Source organism: Galeopterus variegatus, unplaced genomic scaffold, assembly GCF_000696425.1.
Source record: "Galeopterus variegatus unplaced genomic scaffold, G_variegatus-3.0.2 Scaffold149, whole genome shotgun sequence".
In the NCBI taxonomy this organism is placed as follows: Eukaryota; Metazoa; Chordata; class Mammalia; order Dermoptera; family Cynocephalidae; genus Galeopterus; species Galeopterus variegatus.
This window is the reverse complement of record NW_007726260.1, coordinates 622,066-638,355: the sequence shown is the minus strand read 5'-3', so window position 1 is coordinate 638,355 and position 16,290 is coordinate 622,066. Positions and strand designations below refer to the sequence as shown.

General features: G+C 46.7%; 1 protein-coding gene and 1 pseudogene across 1 annotated transcript in view; both read left to right on the top strand.

Annotated features, from left to right (window-relative positions):
• The window catches only part of NRP2 (neuropilin 2), a 118,775-nt gene extending 115,175 nt beyond the window's left edge, over nucleotides 1–3,600 (top strand). The window contains exon 16 of the mRNA XM_008591669.1: nucleotides 2,376–3,600. Coding sequence (XP_008589891.1) covers nucleotides 2,376–2,680 — 305 coding nt within the window. The 3' untranslated portion in view covers nucleotides 2,681–3,600. The remainder of the gene's footprint in view (nucleotides 1–2,375) is intronic.
• Nucleotides 3,601–9,726: 6,126 nt separating this feature from the next.
• Nucleotides 9,727–16,290, top strand: part of LOC103607115 — a 90,607-nt pseudogene continuing 84,043 nt past the window's right edge.

Below are 16,290 nucleotides of genomic sequence, written 5' to 3'. Positions count from 1 at the left end.
TAATGCCCAGCATATCGAAGGGCCAGAATTTAGAACTATCAGTCAGAAATAAAAGTGGAAAAAACTAGAAAAATGAAGAAACCATCAGTTGCTCTGTCAAGGACAAATTTAGAGATTTAGAAGGTTTATTGAGTTCCCTCTGCCTGGTGTGAAACAGTTCCCCTACTTTGAGCAACTTTCTGTATCCATAGACTTCTAATCTGGACAAATTCTTTAAAGGTAAAAGGCAAGCTCCTCTTTCCGTGTCACTACTTGAACCTTTGACCTCCTCCCAAAAAGGGCCTGGGTGAATGAGCACAAATGTGAATATTCTCCCAGGCCTGCTGGGGTTTCCAGTTCCCTGGCTTGGGGGGAACCTTTCTCCCACTATCCAAGGTCAGGTTGAAGCTTGTTGCAAGATTTAGTTTCTTTTTCCCGCTGCCCATCTCGTATTTTCATATTTATTCCAAGCTCTATTTTTCCACTTCAAACGCACATACTTCAAGAGGCCGAAGCAAGAGTCCTGACTGGAGGGCCACTGAGCAAACACGTAGATGTAATTTCTTCCCTCCCTGGGCTTCTCTGAGTGCCAGAGCTGATCTCCAAGCGACTCAACAGTAAGATTCCACTCAGAGAACAACTTTAGACCAAGATTGATGCATTTAAGTAGAGGAGTTTATAGAGCAGCTGCTTTTAACCTGACCTTAATCAAAAACTTCGTGTGTAGTTATAGAAACTGGAGTGACTAACCCAAACAGCACCTTGTTAACTGACTGCAGACTCTCCCTGCAAAACCCAGTCCAACGCTCCTTTTAAGGGCAAAAGTGTGCGACTGACCTACGCGGAGAAGCTGCACTAGATCAAGCGCAGAGGCACCGTGATGAAGTAGACAGAGCAAGGCGGGAGGCTGCAGAAAGCCTGATTCCCGTTTCTACTCTACCTGCTTGCTAAGTCTGTGATGTGGAGTTCACAACTCACCTCATTTCTTTAAACCTCAGTTTCCTTACCTATTAATAAAATTATAATATCACCCTGCCTTCTTCATGGGATTATTAGGAGATCCGAAAAGAAAAAACAAGCCCTGGATGTGGTCATGCCTTGGCCACTATAGAAATTTAAGTATATTAGTTTACTAGATCTGCCATAACAGAGTACCATGAACTGGCTTAAACAACAGAAATGTATGATCTCACAGTTTTGGAGGCGAGAAATCCAAGATCAAGGTGTGGACAGTTGGTTCCTTCTGAGGGCTGTGAGGAAGGATCTGTTCCAGGTCTCTCTCCTTGGCTCACAGATGGCCATTTTCATGTTCACATGGCACTCTCCTGTGCCTGGGGTTCTGGGGTTTGGGACTTCAACGTGAATTGGAGTTTAGGGAGACACAATTCAACCTTGGTAAGTATATTAGTCTGTTTCTGTTGCTTATGACAAAATACTTGGAACTGGGTAATTTATAAAGAAAATGAGATGTATTGCTTACAGTTTCAGAGGCTGCGAAGTCCACAGTGCAGGGAGCACATCTCGTGAGGGTCTTAGTAGTGGCGACAGTGACCCAGGGGTCTCACATGGCAAAAAGTGGCTGAGCAGAGAGAGAGAGAGAGAGAGATAGCTGCTCATGTGTTCTCTTTTTAAAGCCCTCAGAATCACACCCCTGATCACCATTATTAATCCATTCACTATGGCATGGTCCTACAATCTTATCACCTCTTTGAGGCCCCACCTCTCAATCACCATAATAGGATTTCCCACCCTCTTAATACTGTCACAGTGGGGGTCAAGTTTTGAGGGGACACTCAATCTAAGGCAGTAAGATAACAGTAAAATAAGATGCATGTCAAGGGAGGTCTGGTGGCTAGAAAAGATCTGCTGCCTAAATGGCCAGGAATGCTAAATTGGGAAGCTCGTCAAGTGAAAATAGCCGAACCCTATCCTTTGATTTAACTTGAAGCAGTTGGAAGTGAGGGATCGGGTGGCAAAGAAAGAAGGCTGCCTGGAGCACAGGGTCATCTGAGGGGCTCCAAAGGCCCCATGAAGATTCTGCAAAATCTCAGCTTACCTAATATAAGTCAAATTATTTAAATATCAAATACTCAGTACTTACTGTGTGCAGACAGTAAACATTTTACAAATATTAGTTCATTTAATCCTCCCAAAAACTCAGTGAGATAGATTTCATTAGTGCCCCCATTTTACACAGATGGGAGAAATGAGGCAGAGAGGTTAAATAACTTGCCCAAAATTACATGCTAGGACATGGCAGGACTAGGCTTTGAATTCAGGCCATCTGGTTCCAGAGTTCCTGCTGCTTCCTGCTGTGCTCTGAAGAGCTGGGGTGGCTCAGTTATTTCACCCCAAAATAAGCAGTGCCTGCAATCTCTCGTGTGTTTAAACCACAGATGAGTACGAGGTGGACTGGAGCAACTCTTCTTCCCCAACCTTGGGGTCTGGTGTGCCCTCAGCTGACAAAGAAAAGAGCTGGCTCTACACGCTAGATCCCATCCTCATCACCATCATTGCCATGAGCTCACTGGGCGTCCTCCTGGGCGCCATCTGCACGGGGCTCCTGCTCTACTGCACCTGCTCCTACTCGGGCCTGAGTTCCCGCAGCTGCACCACGCTGGAGAACTACAACTTTGAGCTCTACGACGGCCTCAAGCACAAGGTCAAGATGAACCACCAGAAGTGCTGCTCCGAAGCATGACAGATTACACCTGAATCACATCTGACGTTTCATTCCAGCAAGAGGGGCAGGGGAAGATTACATTTTTTTTCCTTTGGAAACTGAATGCCATAATCTCGATCAAACTGATCCAGAATACTGAAGATATGGACAGGACAGACAGGCGAGTGGAGGGAGGAAGGGAGATGCAGCTGCGAAGGGGATTATTACCCACCTAGGACCGCAGTGGCTGAGTCATTGCAGAAACGGGGCCATGTTCTCTGCTGGGACAAAGACAGGAGCTCATCTCTTTGGGGTCACAGTTCTATTTCATTTGTGAGTTTGTTATTATTATTATTATATTTTATTTTATTTCTTTGGTCTGTGAGCAACTCAAAGAGGCAGAAGAGGAGCATGACTTTTCCAGATAGAAGCAGCGTAATGATAATTATTTGCTGCTTTCTCTTGCTAATCAACACTTGAAAAGCAAAGGGCCTTTTTAGCCTTTCTGTCTTGAGAAATAAAACTCAAAAAAAAGCCGTCCAGCTTATCCCATCCTCTGATCGTCTTATGACTTCAGGGATTTGCTGTGGTTAGGTTCTGCCAGCCCACCCTACAAGCTGCCGTATCCAGTCCTAGCATTTAAGTAGGATGTTGTTGCCTTTAACTTTTTTTATCCAGGGGAAAATTGCCATTTTAGGGTCAGCATGAACAGCTCTGTCTTATACGTGATTTAAAACAAACCAGAAAAGGGAAACTTTACACATCAAAATCCATAGATGCACCTCCACATTAGAAGCGGATGAGCCTTAAAGTGCTTTGTGAATAGGAGCCATTCATTAAACCTAGACCCAGGATTTGTGGCTGGGACGCTTCCCTTCCAGGGCCTCTGGTGGTGGTTTTGCCTTTTCTTTTCCCTCCCTCCTCCTTGTTATTTTAAAACATATAGATATACACATGCACACACGTATGCCTGCACACACACACACACACACACATACACACTGTTCAGGTCTCTAAGCCCCAGGAAATAGCACCATTTGATATTCTCAGAGGTGGAGTGGGGAAAATACAAGCTACTGATGTGTTTTCTCCATTGGTGAGTTGTGGTAACCAGTGACCATGGGATGGAAAGCAGAACAGTGGGGAAGGAAAGAGATGCCAACCTCTGTGATCATGTGATGGCAAAGACTAGGCAGTGTAGACGGAGACACTGTGAGGAATTAGTCTCTCGGATGGGTGGTGAGTTGTGGTAACCAGTGACCATGGGATGGAAAGCAGAACAGTGGGGAAGGAAAGAGATGCCAACCTCTGTGATCAAGTGATGGCAAAGACTAGGCAGTGTAGACGGAGACACTGTGAGGAATTAGTCTCTCGGATGGGCCAGTAAACACTGATTTCTCCTTTGGGTTCCAGCCACCGATTCAGCCTTTCAGGAGAGTCAGAGCTAGGATACACAAGAGCAGATTCTAACTAGAAGTCTGCAAGTCCAGTGGACCAAAATGTTGACCATAGTGGTTCAGCCCCAGAGAGACTTAGGTTCTTATTCACACACACATACACATACCAGTTTATTTTTTATTAAGTGCCTTGAAAAAATGAAGAAAAATGTATTTTCCCTCTATGTAGAAGTCAGTGAATATCTTACAATTTAAGGCATTCCTCTTTCCCTAACCCCAATGGCTCCATTCCTGGTTCTCCCATCTCACAGCTGATCCTACTAATGGAATGAGCCCTGCTACCCGAGTGGTAGTCATAGCCCTAGATGATTCTCAACTGCTCTAGAAAGGGAGCCATCAGGAACAGAATGCATCTGTGTGAAGGATAACATTGTCCACATCAAGATCCAAATCTTGATTTCATATTAATGCCTAAGGATTGCCTGTGTGCTGGAAATACATTTGAAACCCAACCAGTATGCCCAGCCTATTGCATATCAATGGTAATTGTCAGACCATTTTTGCTGCTATGGTCACCCACAATTTCATTTGTCTCATACCCAGGTGAATGGGACTGGCTGGTTCCTTTAAATGATAATTTATGGAAATGCTAGTTTAAATGGTAATGTCACAGTGTTTTGTATGCAGAGAGGGAGAGTTCATACCCACAGCTATTTATTCACATGTGTGTCTGTCTTTGCAAGCCTTTGAGTTCTCTGTGTCTACTGTGTATGTGAATGGTCATGTGGGACTCAGTGGTGGTATTGTGACTTTGACCTAGGGCCCCCGAGTATAACTGCTGATCTTGGCACTTGTTGGCACAGTGGTAGTTGGAGGTGCAAAGCAAAGCTGTCACGCCCAAGGGCTTAGCATCAGGCACCCCTTGAGCTGGGCATGCAGCAGAAATGAGTTTTTAGTTAGCCCACCCTCCTCTTCACCCTCTTTTGCAGCTCAGTGTTCAGAAAGCTAAGTACTAGGGATTTCCAGAAGTAGTCTGCAGAAGAAGAGAAGTTCGAAAGCCTACTCCAGGGGTCCTGGCCTTCTCATGCCCAGTGGGCCATTTATAGTTCCCCAAAGACCAGCCCTGTCTCAGGCCTGCAGTTCACCTATAAATTATGTACAACTCAACCCACATCCCCCTACAAGTCCTGTATCCATATTCACTATTGGCTGATTTGAGGCCCTGAGTGGGCCCTGAATGCTGAACAGAAGCAGGGTACCCAGGGCTACATGTAGTTACCTCACCAAGGCTGGAGGCTGGTCTGTTGTAAAACAGAAAGAAAGACAGCTGGGCCCAATTTTAACTTGGCCAGGGGACACCAGGTGTTACCTTTATCTGCAGTTAGGCTCGCTGACCCATCTCCTTTTGGGAAACCCAACTCACAGTATTGATCTCCTTTTTGCCTTGTACTGAATGACATATTACCTCCATGCTCTCCTGGACTAGGCGGTCAACAAGGCCACAAGGTTGCTTTCTCTCTTTGGTGGGGATGGGGTAGTGACAGGGATGAGGGTCCAAGGAATGAGCATGAATGACAAGAAAACAAGAGGAAAAGTTAAACTGTCACACAGAAGATTAACTTTTCCAGGGTTTGCAGTTAAAGGTATTCAACCATTCGCTGGCTGAGCCAGATCACGGGAACTTGAGAGCTTTTACTGTGATTCTTCAATGTAAAAAAGAAACAATGTCAAGCTGTGTTTATATGATTTGTATAAAGCCTTTTTATGATTACTATTTAAATAAACATTATACCAGAGATATTTTTCTGCATTGTCTTTATTGGAGACAAAGAGACTTGGAACTGGGGAACCAAATCATCCCAGTTGGCCTGAGACGTTCCTACTTTTCAGCACTGAAAGTCTTATGTCCTGGGAAACCTCTTGTCTTGGCGCAGGCTGCTGTAACAGCATACCGTAGACTGGGTGGCTTAAACAACAGACATTTATTTCTCACAGTTCTGGGGCTGGGAAGTCCAAGATCAAGTCACCAGCAGATTGAGTGTCTAGTGAGAGCTCTCTGCCTAGCCTGTAGATAGCTGTCTTGTCCCTGTGTGCTCACCTGGCCTTTCCATGGACAGAGAGATCTGTCTTCTACTTCTTATTAGGGCAGAAAACCATCATGAGGGTCCTACCACCATGACCTAATCTAAACCTGATTACTCCCAAAGACTCCACCTCCTAATACCATCACAATAGCAGTTAGGGTTTCAACATATGAATTTGGGGGGGACACAAACATTCAGTTTGTAACACCCCTTAATCCTGGGCAAACTGAGATAGTTGGTCATTCTTTTGCGACAGTATTTCTCAACATTGGAATTAGTAGGTTGATTGGCTTGTTGGCTTTTTATAAAATAAAGATATCGTGGGGATGGGGGGTGGGCCATCTGACCAGGTGGGCTACTTTAACTCAAAGTCTTGCCCGGTAGACTCCAGCAGCTGTGATACCTACTGACAATATTTCTCAACATTGGAATTTGTAGGTTGATTGGCTTGTTGGCTTTTTATAAAATAAAGATATCGTGGGGATGGGGGGTGGACCATCTAACCAGGTGGGCTACTTTAACTCAAAGTCTTGCCCGGTAGACTCCAGCAGCTGTGATACCTACAAACACTCCTCCTCCCTGGACATCGCCAGGCCCCTGCTGCTTCCTTTCTCTCAGACACTTGATTGTCAATGTCTCTGGTGATTCCAGCATCTATGACAGTCCTTCTCAAAGTGTGCTCCCTGGCATTAGCATCATTTGGGAACTTGTTAGAGATGGATATTCTTGGGCAATTTCTCAGATCTTCTGAATCAGAAACTCTGGGGGTGGAGCCTAGGGATCTATGTTTCAATAAGCCCACTGGGGGATTCTTCCACATTTTCACATGTAAGAACCATTGATCTAAGAGAAATGAAAAGTATCCTGGCCCCACAAAGTGGTTAAGGATCTTTTAACCTGTTGATTATTGGATTTAAAACAAACTGGACTTTGGCCAGTGAAAGCTAAAGGAAGCAGAGTATACTCTTAGGTAGTACAATAAGTTTCCAGGAAAGAAGGCGTGAGAAGCTCTGTTATGAACCCCCATCCCCAAGGGAGATATGAACTGGAGCCAAACATGCCCCCATCCTGAGACTCTGTTTATTTCCAAAAAGGAAATTTGGTCCAATGATTTGTTCAAGAAATGTTTTTGAGCACTTTCTGATCTTGTAAGCTCTTGGAGCCTACACTCCAGTGATGCAGACAGAAAGCAAATAGCCAAGCACGTAAAATAAGGGCTAGTTATGGCAGACGTGCTTATAGCAATTAACGGGCTGCTCTAATGGGAAATCACTTAGGGTCACTCCCTCTAAACGGGTAATCAGGGAAGGCCTCTCTGAGAAGGTGAGATTTAAGCTTAAGCATGAAGGGATAAGAAGGAGTGATCTAAGCAAAATGCCCACGAAAAGCTCTCCAAAGTGAAGAAAGAACATGTAAAGATCCTGCTGTAGGAAAGAGTTTGATGCCTTCCTAGGAACACAAAGCAGTGCAATGAGAGCACAACCAACCAGGGAGAAATGCTCCAGATGAGGCTGGGGAACCGAAGGGGCCAGATCACACGGTGCCTGGAGGCCACGGTGAGGCGCTACTGTCTGATCTGTACCGTTCTTCAGCTCCTCTTAATTTATAGAAGGGGCACCCCCCCATCCTCACTGGCCGGGAAGGTCACCACAGTCAGATCTCTGCAGCTTCGCTCTTTGCCCTTCCTGCACTCTTCATGATATCGTGTGTCTCCTGAGATGCCTGGTTCTATCCTATTACTAACCCTAGCATCATTTACAGAGGTTAAAATTAAAGCAAATTTCTTCTTTCCTTTTGCTGAGCTTTGGGGTAATTTAAAAGCCCTAATAAACTATTAATATCTCCTGGTCCTTAGCCATCTAGTGTTTATATAAGATCTTCTTTTACCTATTTTTTTATCTGCTTCCTTCTGGAAATGTTTACATGACCCTCAAGGGAGGCAGGCAGGCCAGTGAAATGAAATTGCAACAGGGCCATCATGGAGGGAAACAGGACCCATCTGGATGCCGAGGCCGCCTTGATCCCCACAATGTTGGTGGTGGTGATGGGGCTGTGGGAGGGGACCCTGAAGAAGTTGAAAGATGTCTCTATTCCAGTTCTCACAGGCTTCAGGCTCTAATCCCAGGCTGAGCTAAACAAATCTCCCAGGAAAAATGTCTGCGCCCAAGGGATAGGGTGTGAGATGGGGAAGGGGGAGGGGGGGCTGAACAGGAAAACTACTTGTTGTGGCTCCTCAGAGCCACCTTGCCATCCACCCAAGGGCCTTGCAATTACTTTAATGCCCAGTCCCATCAACAACACGGGAAAGGTCCCAGAAACCTAATGACCACCCCAGGCACGGCAGGGCTTGGCCCTGAATTCCTCTCTCTCCACATTCCTGAGCCTCCCACCTGCTCCCACCCCACCTCCCAAGGCTCATTCCTCTCACGCCTCATTCCTCCTCATTCATGACTTTTCACAGTGACCCAAGAGGAGGCTCCTGCGGAAGGACATGCCGTCCACGTTCTCCCTGGAGACTCAAGCCAGAGGCCTGTGAGGGAGCCATGAACCAAATTGTTTCTGTAGCTCATCCAGAGAATGACACCTGTTTCCTCTCCCTTCTCTGCCAGAAAGCCCCGTAGGACGTGTGTGTGTGTGTGTGTGTATGCGCACACGCATGTGTGCACAGAGGTGCTGGTCCTGTCACTGTAGGTTTACAAGTGCTGTAAGAAAGAGGCCCTTTCACTAAGGAAATGTGTCCCACCTGGCTGCAGAGCATCTGAGCCCTTCCTCATCCCTCTTTCTGCCCAGTGGCACCAGCGTGGCAGGGCCCCCTCCACAGAAGACCCAGCCCGAGGGGAGCTCACAGGGTGCCTCCCCAGGGTGCCATCCCTAACCTGAGAGCCGGCCAGGCTCATGTGCCCACAGAGGCGCCCGGCCTCTGCAGACAGCCCCCCCACCAGCCGAGAAGGAAAGCCCCAAGGCGGGCACCCCCAAAACCCTCACCATGCCAGCAGGCCTGGGTGGCTGCAGTCAGGTGGGACCCTCCTTGCCCCTGGGCCTCAAACAGCCTCCCCAGCAAATGGGGGGCAGCCCTTTTTGCAAGGTGCTGTCTGCAGCCTCCACAGCCCTTCAGGCCTCTTGGAACTGTCTGCAGGGCCAGGTTGCCCAGGTTTGGAGCATAGCCCCGCTAATAAATCTCCTGAAGTCACTGACTGCCTCCGCTGGGAACAGGAGCTGGGCTGTGCCATCGTGCCCTGACCAGCCTTGACTCCGGGGTTGGGGACAGGCGGCCTTTCTGGATTTGCCTCTTTCTTCACCTTTTTTGCTTCCCTCAGCCTCTCATTTTACCTCTCCTGGATGATTCATGTTTCTGTTCCCAGCCAACTGTTTTTAATGCCTGCGGGAGTTCAAAGACAGCTTCATAGGGTTTTGAAATCCCCAGTGCTCACATCCCCTTGCACTTGGACATGCTGAGGAGGTGGGAGGGCTCTGGTCTTGGAGCTTGGAGGCCAGGGCTCGAGATTCAGTTCTGCCTCTGTGTGACCTTGGGAAAGCCATGACACATCAAGGCTTTCCCATGCGTGAAGTGGGCATTTGTACTAAATGAATTTGAGCTCCCGCTATGACGTCCCAGTCCACGGAGTGGTGCTGTCTGGTTGTGTGTGTGCCGGACAGCGAGGTGAGGATAAAGCTCTGCAGCTGCTCTCTTCCCTACCTCCTGCAGAGGCTCTGGGGATGGCATCTTTGGCCTTGACATTATTGTGGAGCTGGCCCCCAATCCCAGCTCCCTGGTGGCAGAATTGCTCTTTTTCCCAGAGCCCTTTGCTCCTATCTATTTACATAGAAATTGACATGCTCACTTGTCTATCCCCCATGACCTCTTGAGGGAAGAATTTATGCACGCATCATCTGGATAAGCAATGTATTTATATTACATTCCTACCATGTGCCTTGCTAGGTGATAGGAGATGGTGATAAACAGAATGACCCGGCTTCTGCCTTCAGGGAGCTTACAGTCTAGAGAGACATAGGTGAGTAAACAACCGCACCAATATGCCATAACAACATGGTAACAGCAGAGCTGTGCATGCATAAGCAGGGATCTGAGCATGGTGTCCCACAGGAGCTGAGATCCTACAGTGAGTCGGGGAAGTGAGAAGAGTAGTGGGGAGAAGAGTCAGCATGTGCAAAGATGTGGAGGCTGAGGGAAACCTGGCTAGAGCAGAGTGGGAGGTGAGGAGAGTCTCATCCACCTTTGCATCGGGACCCCCAACTCACACCTGGCACCTGCTGTGCGTGCCTAATAGATGTTTGTCGTATGCATGAATGAATGACTTGTATAAATTCTCCTTCCGACAGGCATCCAGCTGTCCAATTTGTACAGACTAAAAGATAAGTGTTTTAGTTCTTGCTTATTGCAACCTGTACTTCACTACAATAGAAAATGTGCAAGTAACTTTCCATGAGTCTGAACTGAGAAATTATGCCCACAGTTCCAGAATTAAAATTCTGTTGAAGCACTTGGAGGATTGCCAGATTTAGCAAATAAAAATGTCCCATGCAGCCACTGCGGAAATCAGGATGGCCGTTTCTCAAAATGTTAAACATAGATTTTATATGTGATCCAACAATTTCATTTCTACAGATATATATACCCAAAATAATTGAAAGCAGAGACTCAAGCAGATGCCTGTGTGCCGAAGTTCATAGAAGCTTTACTCACGATCGTCAAAAGGTGGAAACAACCCAAATGCTCATCAATAGAAGAACGAATAAACAAAAGTAGTGGATATGCACAATGGAATACTATTCAGCCTCAAAGAAATGGCATTCTGATATATAGTACAACATAGATGACTTTGAAAATATCATGCTAAGTGAAGTAAGCCAGACACAAAAAGACAAACGTTGTACGATTTCATTTATATAGGGTACCTAGAATAAGCAAATTTATAGAGATAGAAAGTAGATGAGAGATTACCAGGGGCTGGGGGGAAGGAAGAATGGAAGTTACAGTGTAATGGGTATAGAGTTTGGGAAAATGAAAAAGTTTTGGAAATGGGTAGTGGTGATGGTTGCACGACATCGTGAATGTATTTAATGCTACTGAATCATATACTTCAAAAATGGTTAAAATGATAAATTTTGTTATGTAGATTTTACCACAATTTTTTAAAATAGCATCTTCCATTTAAAAAAAAATACCCCCTTCAAAAATGGTTAAAATGATAAATTTTGTTATGTAGATTTTACCACAATTTTTTAAAATAGCATCTTCCATTTAAAAAAAAATACCCCCTTCAAAAATGGTTAAAATGATAAATTTTGTTATGTAGATTTTACCACAATTTTTTAAAATAGCATCTTCCATTTAAAAAAAAATACCCCCTTCAAAAATGGTTAAAATGATAAATTTTGTTATGTAGATTTTACCACAATTTTTTAAAATAGCATCTTCCATTTAAAAAAAAATACCCCATGTAATACTTGGGACATACTTAAACTAAAAATGTGTTCATTGGTTATCCAAAATTCAGATTTAACTGGGTGTCCTGCACTTTAGCTGGTATCCTAGTCGAGGAGCTTCCTCTTCACTATGGACTTCCTAGGACCTTCCCAGCATTCACGGGCCATATTTCCCAAAACTAAAATTAGTGCTTAAGGTCTGATAAGAATGAGAGTATAAAACAGTCGCAGAAAATCAGGGGAGCGGTGCCTGCCCTAATTATAGATTCAACCATAGAGAGAGGCCACGAAGTGACTCCCTCAGCCCTCACTCACTCCACCAGTGAGGAGGTAGAGATTAGAGATCTTGGTTGGGTTTCCCATCTGTTGTTTAATCATCATGATCCACAAATGCAGTAAAAGCTGGCTATAAAGCCCTTCTTACAATTGACCACGTGGCTAGAATTACAGTTGCAGATGGTGACACTCGTGCATGTGACTCAGACTATAGCCTTGTCCCCTGCCATCAGTGGATCTTCACACCAGAGTTGGTAAGAACCCATGGGGTGCCCAGATGCCTAATTGTACCACCATTTGCACCATGCCTTCTCAAAGAAAGAAACTGACTGCACAGCTCACTGCATGGCAAGAAACAACAGGTGCAAAAGGCAAAGGCCACTTTGGAGCCATTTGGACCAACGAACATGGCTCAACATAACAAGAGTGCCACAGACTTGGCATGCCTGCGCTAATCTGCCTGTGAGATGGGCCTGGAATCACACACAGCACCCGAGTCTACAACTGCCGTTCCAGGTGGTCCCACCTACTCCTTCTCTCAACCGAGACGAAAGGCAGCTGGGGAGGGCATCGCACGATGAGAGGGGTTGTGTCCAATTCATTTTTACTAGGTGCTGACGAGCCACTGAGGAAGTCTGGAAATGTGTAGCACAGCAAAAACACACGGGTCACAATGCACTGGTGAATGATTACCAGAGGAGAAATTCATTACAGCTGCTCTCAGCTCCCATCACATAAGGAAGTGTTACATTAACAAGATGGAAGGTCCCGGTGGTCCCCTCCCCAACGCAGCCCCCACTGCCACCTCCTGCCACCCCACTATTTCAATTTGTGTTGCATGGTGGGAGCAGAGCTCAAAGGTAGGGGAAGTTAATTCAGCTATACTCATCAAAAAGGGGGTCACAGTGGCAGCCACAGCCAATCAAAGCAGAATCAACCTGCATGCTATGTGAAATTCTTTCTGCCAGCCTGCACCAGCCATGACCATGGACGTCTGGCACCTGTGTATGGCATTGAAACAGAGCGAGTCTGTTTTTAGCTGTTCGTGTAACTTGCTTCCTATCCAGGGTGTATGTTCTCTGTAGACATGCCTGGCCCCCATCCCTGTTGGCACCCAGGTTCCCTTGGGTTTTTAACCTTTCCTTACACAGATATAGACATAGAATCAGGTGGTGCCAGCCTGAAACTTGCGATGGAGACCATGGCGAGATGAAGATGAATACGACCACTGGGCTTGGAGCAGCTCTGCACCAACGAGTTCTGGGTGGTGTGGGGTATCTCCATTTTGTGGCGGCTGAGAGGACTTTATAGATCAAGTGACCTTTGAGTCCTTGCTATTTGGTGTCACATGTAGTCTCTGTCTCATTCCTCTTTCTAATCTCTCTTCTCCAGTCACCACTTCCCACATTAAAGAATCACGGGCCACAAATGGAGGGTTAGCAGAGAGTCAACAGCATGAGACAGATGGGTCAATAGTTCCTCCTTAATGGGATTTCTGCTCCTTCACGATGCCATTCACACACAGAAGGGCCAGCCAGAGGAATCTGCTTTTAAAGTCAAATGCACAGCCAGGCCCAGGACAAGGGCTCTGCCTGGGAGGGGGCTCTCCACAGGCACCTTCCAGAGGAGACCAGAGGGGCCGGTGCCTTGGGCTCATCCTTGGGCCCAACCTCTGACCCCCAGGAGGCTCGGTGGAGTTCCTGTTGCAAATGTCAACCTTGCATAGATGAGCCAACCCCAACCCCAGCCTCTCACCAGCCGATACGGCGTTAAATATTAAACCCCCCTGTAGCAGGCCGGGGCTGAAAGCTGCCATTTCATTACGCAGCTTTCCCTGGGCTTAAGATAAAGAGAGCTCGCCTCTTCCAAGTGCACTGTGGAGACCTGCCCTCAGTCTTCTCAGCACTGGGGAAACCTTCAAAACTGTTCAATTTTTCTAAGCCCATCCATCTTTAATGTCACAGTCTACATTTTCTCCTCTCCTCCTTTTTCAAAGCAGCCAAAAAAGAAAATGTCACTGCATTTGGGGCCAATTCAAAAGCCAGGCTTAGACGAATGTTCTATTTCGTTCACACCCACCCGCCCCTCCCCCGTGTCTCTATCTCCTGTGGAGCCTTCAGGGGCTGCACCTCACCCCTCCATCCCTGTGTTCACCGGGTGTCTTTATGTCTCCCCTCTGTCACATGGTCTTCACTCACCTTCATGAAGTTCTCTTCGTGACGGCAGCCCTTGCTAAGAGGACATCAAGTTGGTTTTTTATGGGGGAGGGGGCTGCGGGGAGTGGGGCAGATTGCCAGGTGAGACTGTCACCACCCCCATCCACTTCCTGACAAGGATTTGGAAGTTGAGCAGCTGATGCAAGTCTCCTGTGCTGCCTTTTAAAAGTGAGATTCCCCAAACTTGTTCAAAACACATGGAATCATCCCCAGCCCTGGCAGATGTGGTTGGGAGCACCCTGTGCACCGCTTCTCCCGGTGTGCCTGAAAAAGACCCGTTAAACTGTGCAGGGCAGGTGGCAGTTCAGATGAAGATGACAGATAGAATGCATCCCTGACAGCCCCTAGCTCACCCAGGAACAGAGAGCTGATGCCCTGATTGATACCTGAAAGGGCAGCTGTCATCAGGGAGGACACGGAAGGGAGATAAGGGACTCAATCAGCATCAGCCCCATCCCGACACAACACAGTCATAAATCACTCTGGGTAAAGGTTCTCAGCTGCCAAAGTGGAGAAGGGCGAGCAGGTAATAGGAAGATGGGGGAGAAGCCGCTGCAGGGCGGTCAGCTGCAGGATGGACAGGGCGCTTGGGCTCAGCCCTGGATGGAGGGGCAGGCTCTGTTCATGGAACTCCACCTGTCCATTCTCAGCCGAAGGGAGGTCCGGCGTCTTCCTGAGTCAATGGCAGAGGGTTAAAATATAACCAGGATAAAGTTTACAGCGTGTGAATTATGTCTCAGTAAGGCTGTTATAAATATGTATGTTCCACGCAGCAGCCCAGGACGGCTGCAGTGGAAACCCTCCCCCCTTCTCCCACCTACCACGCAGAGGCAGGAGAGATCACTGCTGGTGTGCTGGCCTCGTCCTCGCCACAGATAACCTGAGTGAGACACAGCACGTGGTGAACTGTGAGGAAAACAGGGCTCAAAGGCTCAGCGTTTTGATGAGAAAAGATTTATCCAATTCCAGAAAGCCCCAAGACTGCATTTCAGCAATCCCCAACCATATTGCAGGTGCAATTAGCACTGGCCAAACCCATTTTAGAGATTGTCTTTCAGTGTGTTTTAATTAGATATTTTAAAAAGTAATAACCTTATTTTTTTGTCCAGGGGACAGAAATTCCTAAATTGGAAATAATAAATGGATTAGTGATTAATTCATTGTTGGCAGGTGTGGGGAGAAGCCATCTTAGCTTCTTAGCGTTTTTTTCTCCCTTTCTCTCTTAAGATCATTCTTTCTTATTTTAATTAATTTTTTGCCACCCCAGCATTTTTCTTATCAAATATTCAAATAAACTAAACAAATAGAGTGTACTGAGACCAAAGTATTCAATCTGGTGTTTAATTGGAATTGTAGCCCATTTTCTCCCAGTGGAGTCTCAGGGTACCTGGAAGCTCTCCCTGGCAGTGGAGTTGGACTCAGAAGTGCATTTCTAGCATCAAGTTAATCTTCCTTTCAGGTGCCAAGGGCACAGCTTGACTGAAACAAGGAGAAGTAAGCCACTGGGTGGTTTGTGGTTTTCACTCGCCTGGTAAGGAACAGAAGCAGTAACATAACAAGACCGTGGACTTTGTCTCCATTCACGCTGTTCTGTTGTCCACATATGTGTCTGCATCGCACAAATGCACAGCATCAGGTGCATGGTCCAGCTGTTGGACAGGCCAGCTCTGATGGCAGCCATGTGCCCTCGGCTGCCAGCATCTCTCTGGACTCACAGGAGAGCTACCATCACCACTGCCACTTACACTGCTACAACTAAGGTTGACACAAAGTTCCTGCGATGATGTCCTCAAACCCTGGCCACAGCCAGAGTAGGGGTGAGAGGCAGAGCGTGTGCTCATGTGCAAGGTCCCCAACATGAGCCTCCCAGGGAATGTGGACTTTATGTTCTGTCCTTTCCAAAGGGACACCTCTCAGAACAGTTACGGCGCAGTGCACTTGCTAACATATAGAACTGTTTCCTGAGTGAACGGTCCTGTGTAACTCCAAGAGGGGGCTTCAGGGACATAGGTCTGTAATGGAGCCAGAGCTATCAGCTGCTTCCAAATGAGTTACAGGTTTCAGAACACCACTCCGGTGCCTTCTAACAGGCGGGAGATTCCTTAGGAGGGAGGGCCCAGGCTATCTTCTCAAAAGCATTCAGACTGTTGAGCCATGACCATAGATTTATCCAGAAATGATGATTAGTAGGAATGAAGAAGGAATGGAAGGAGAGTTTTTAAAGTGGG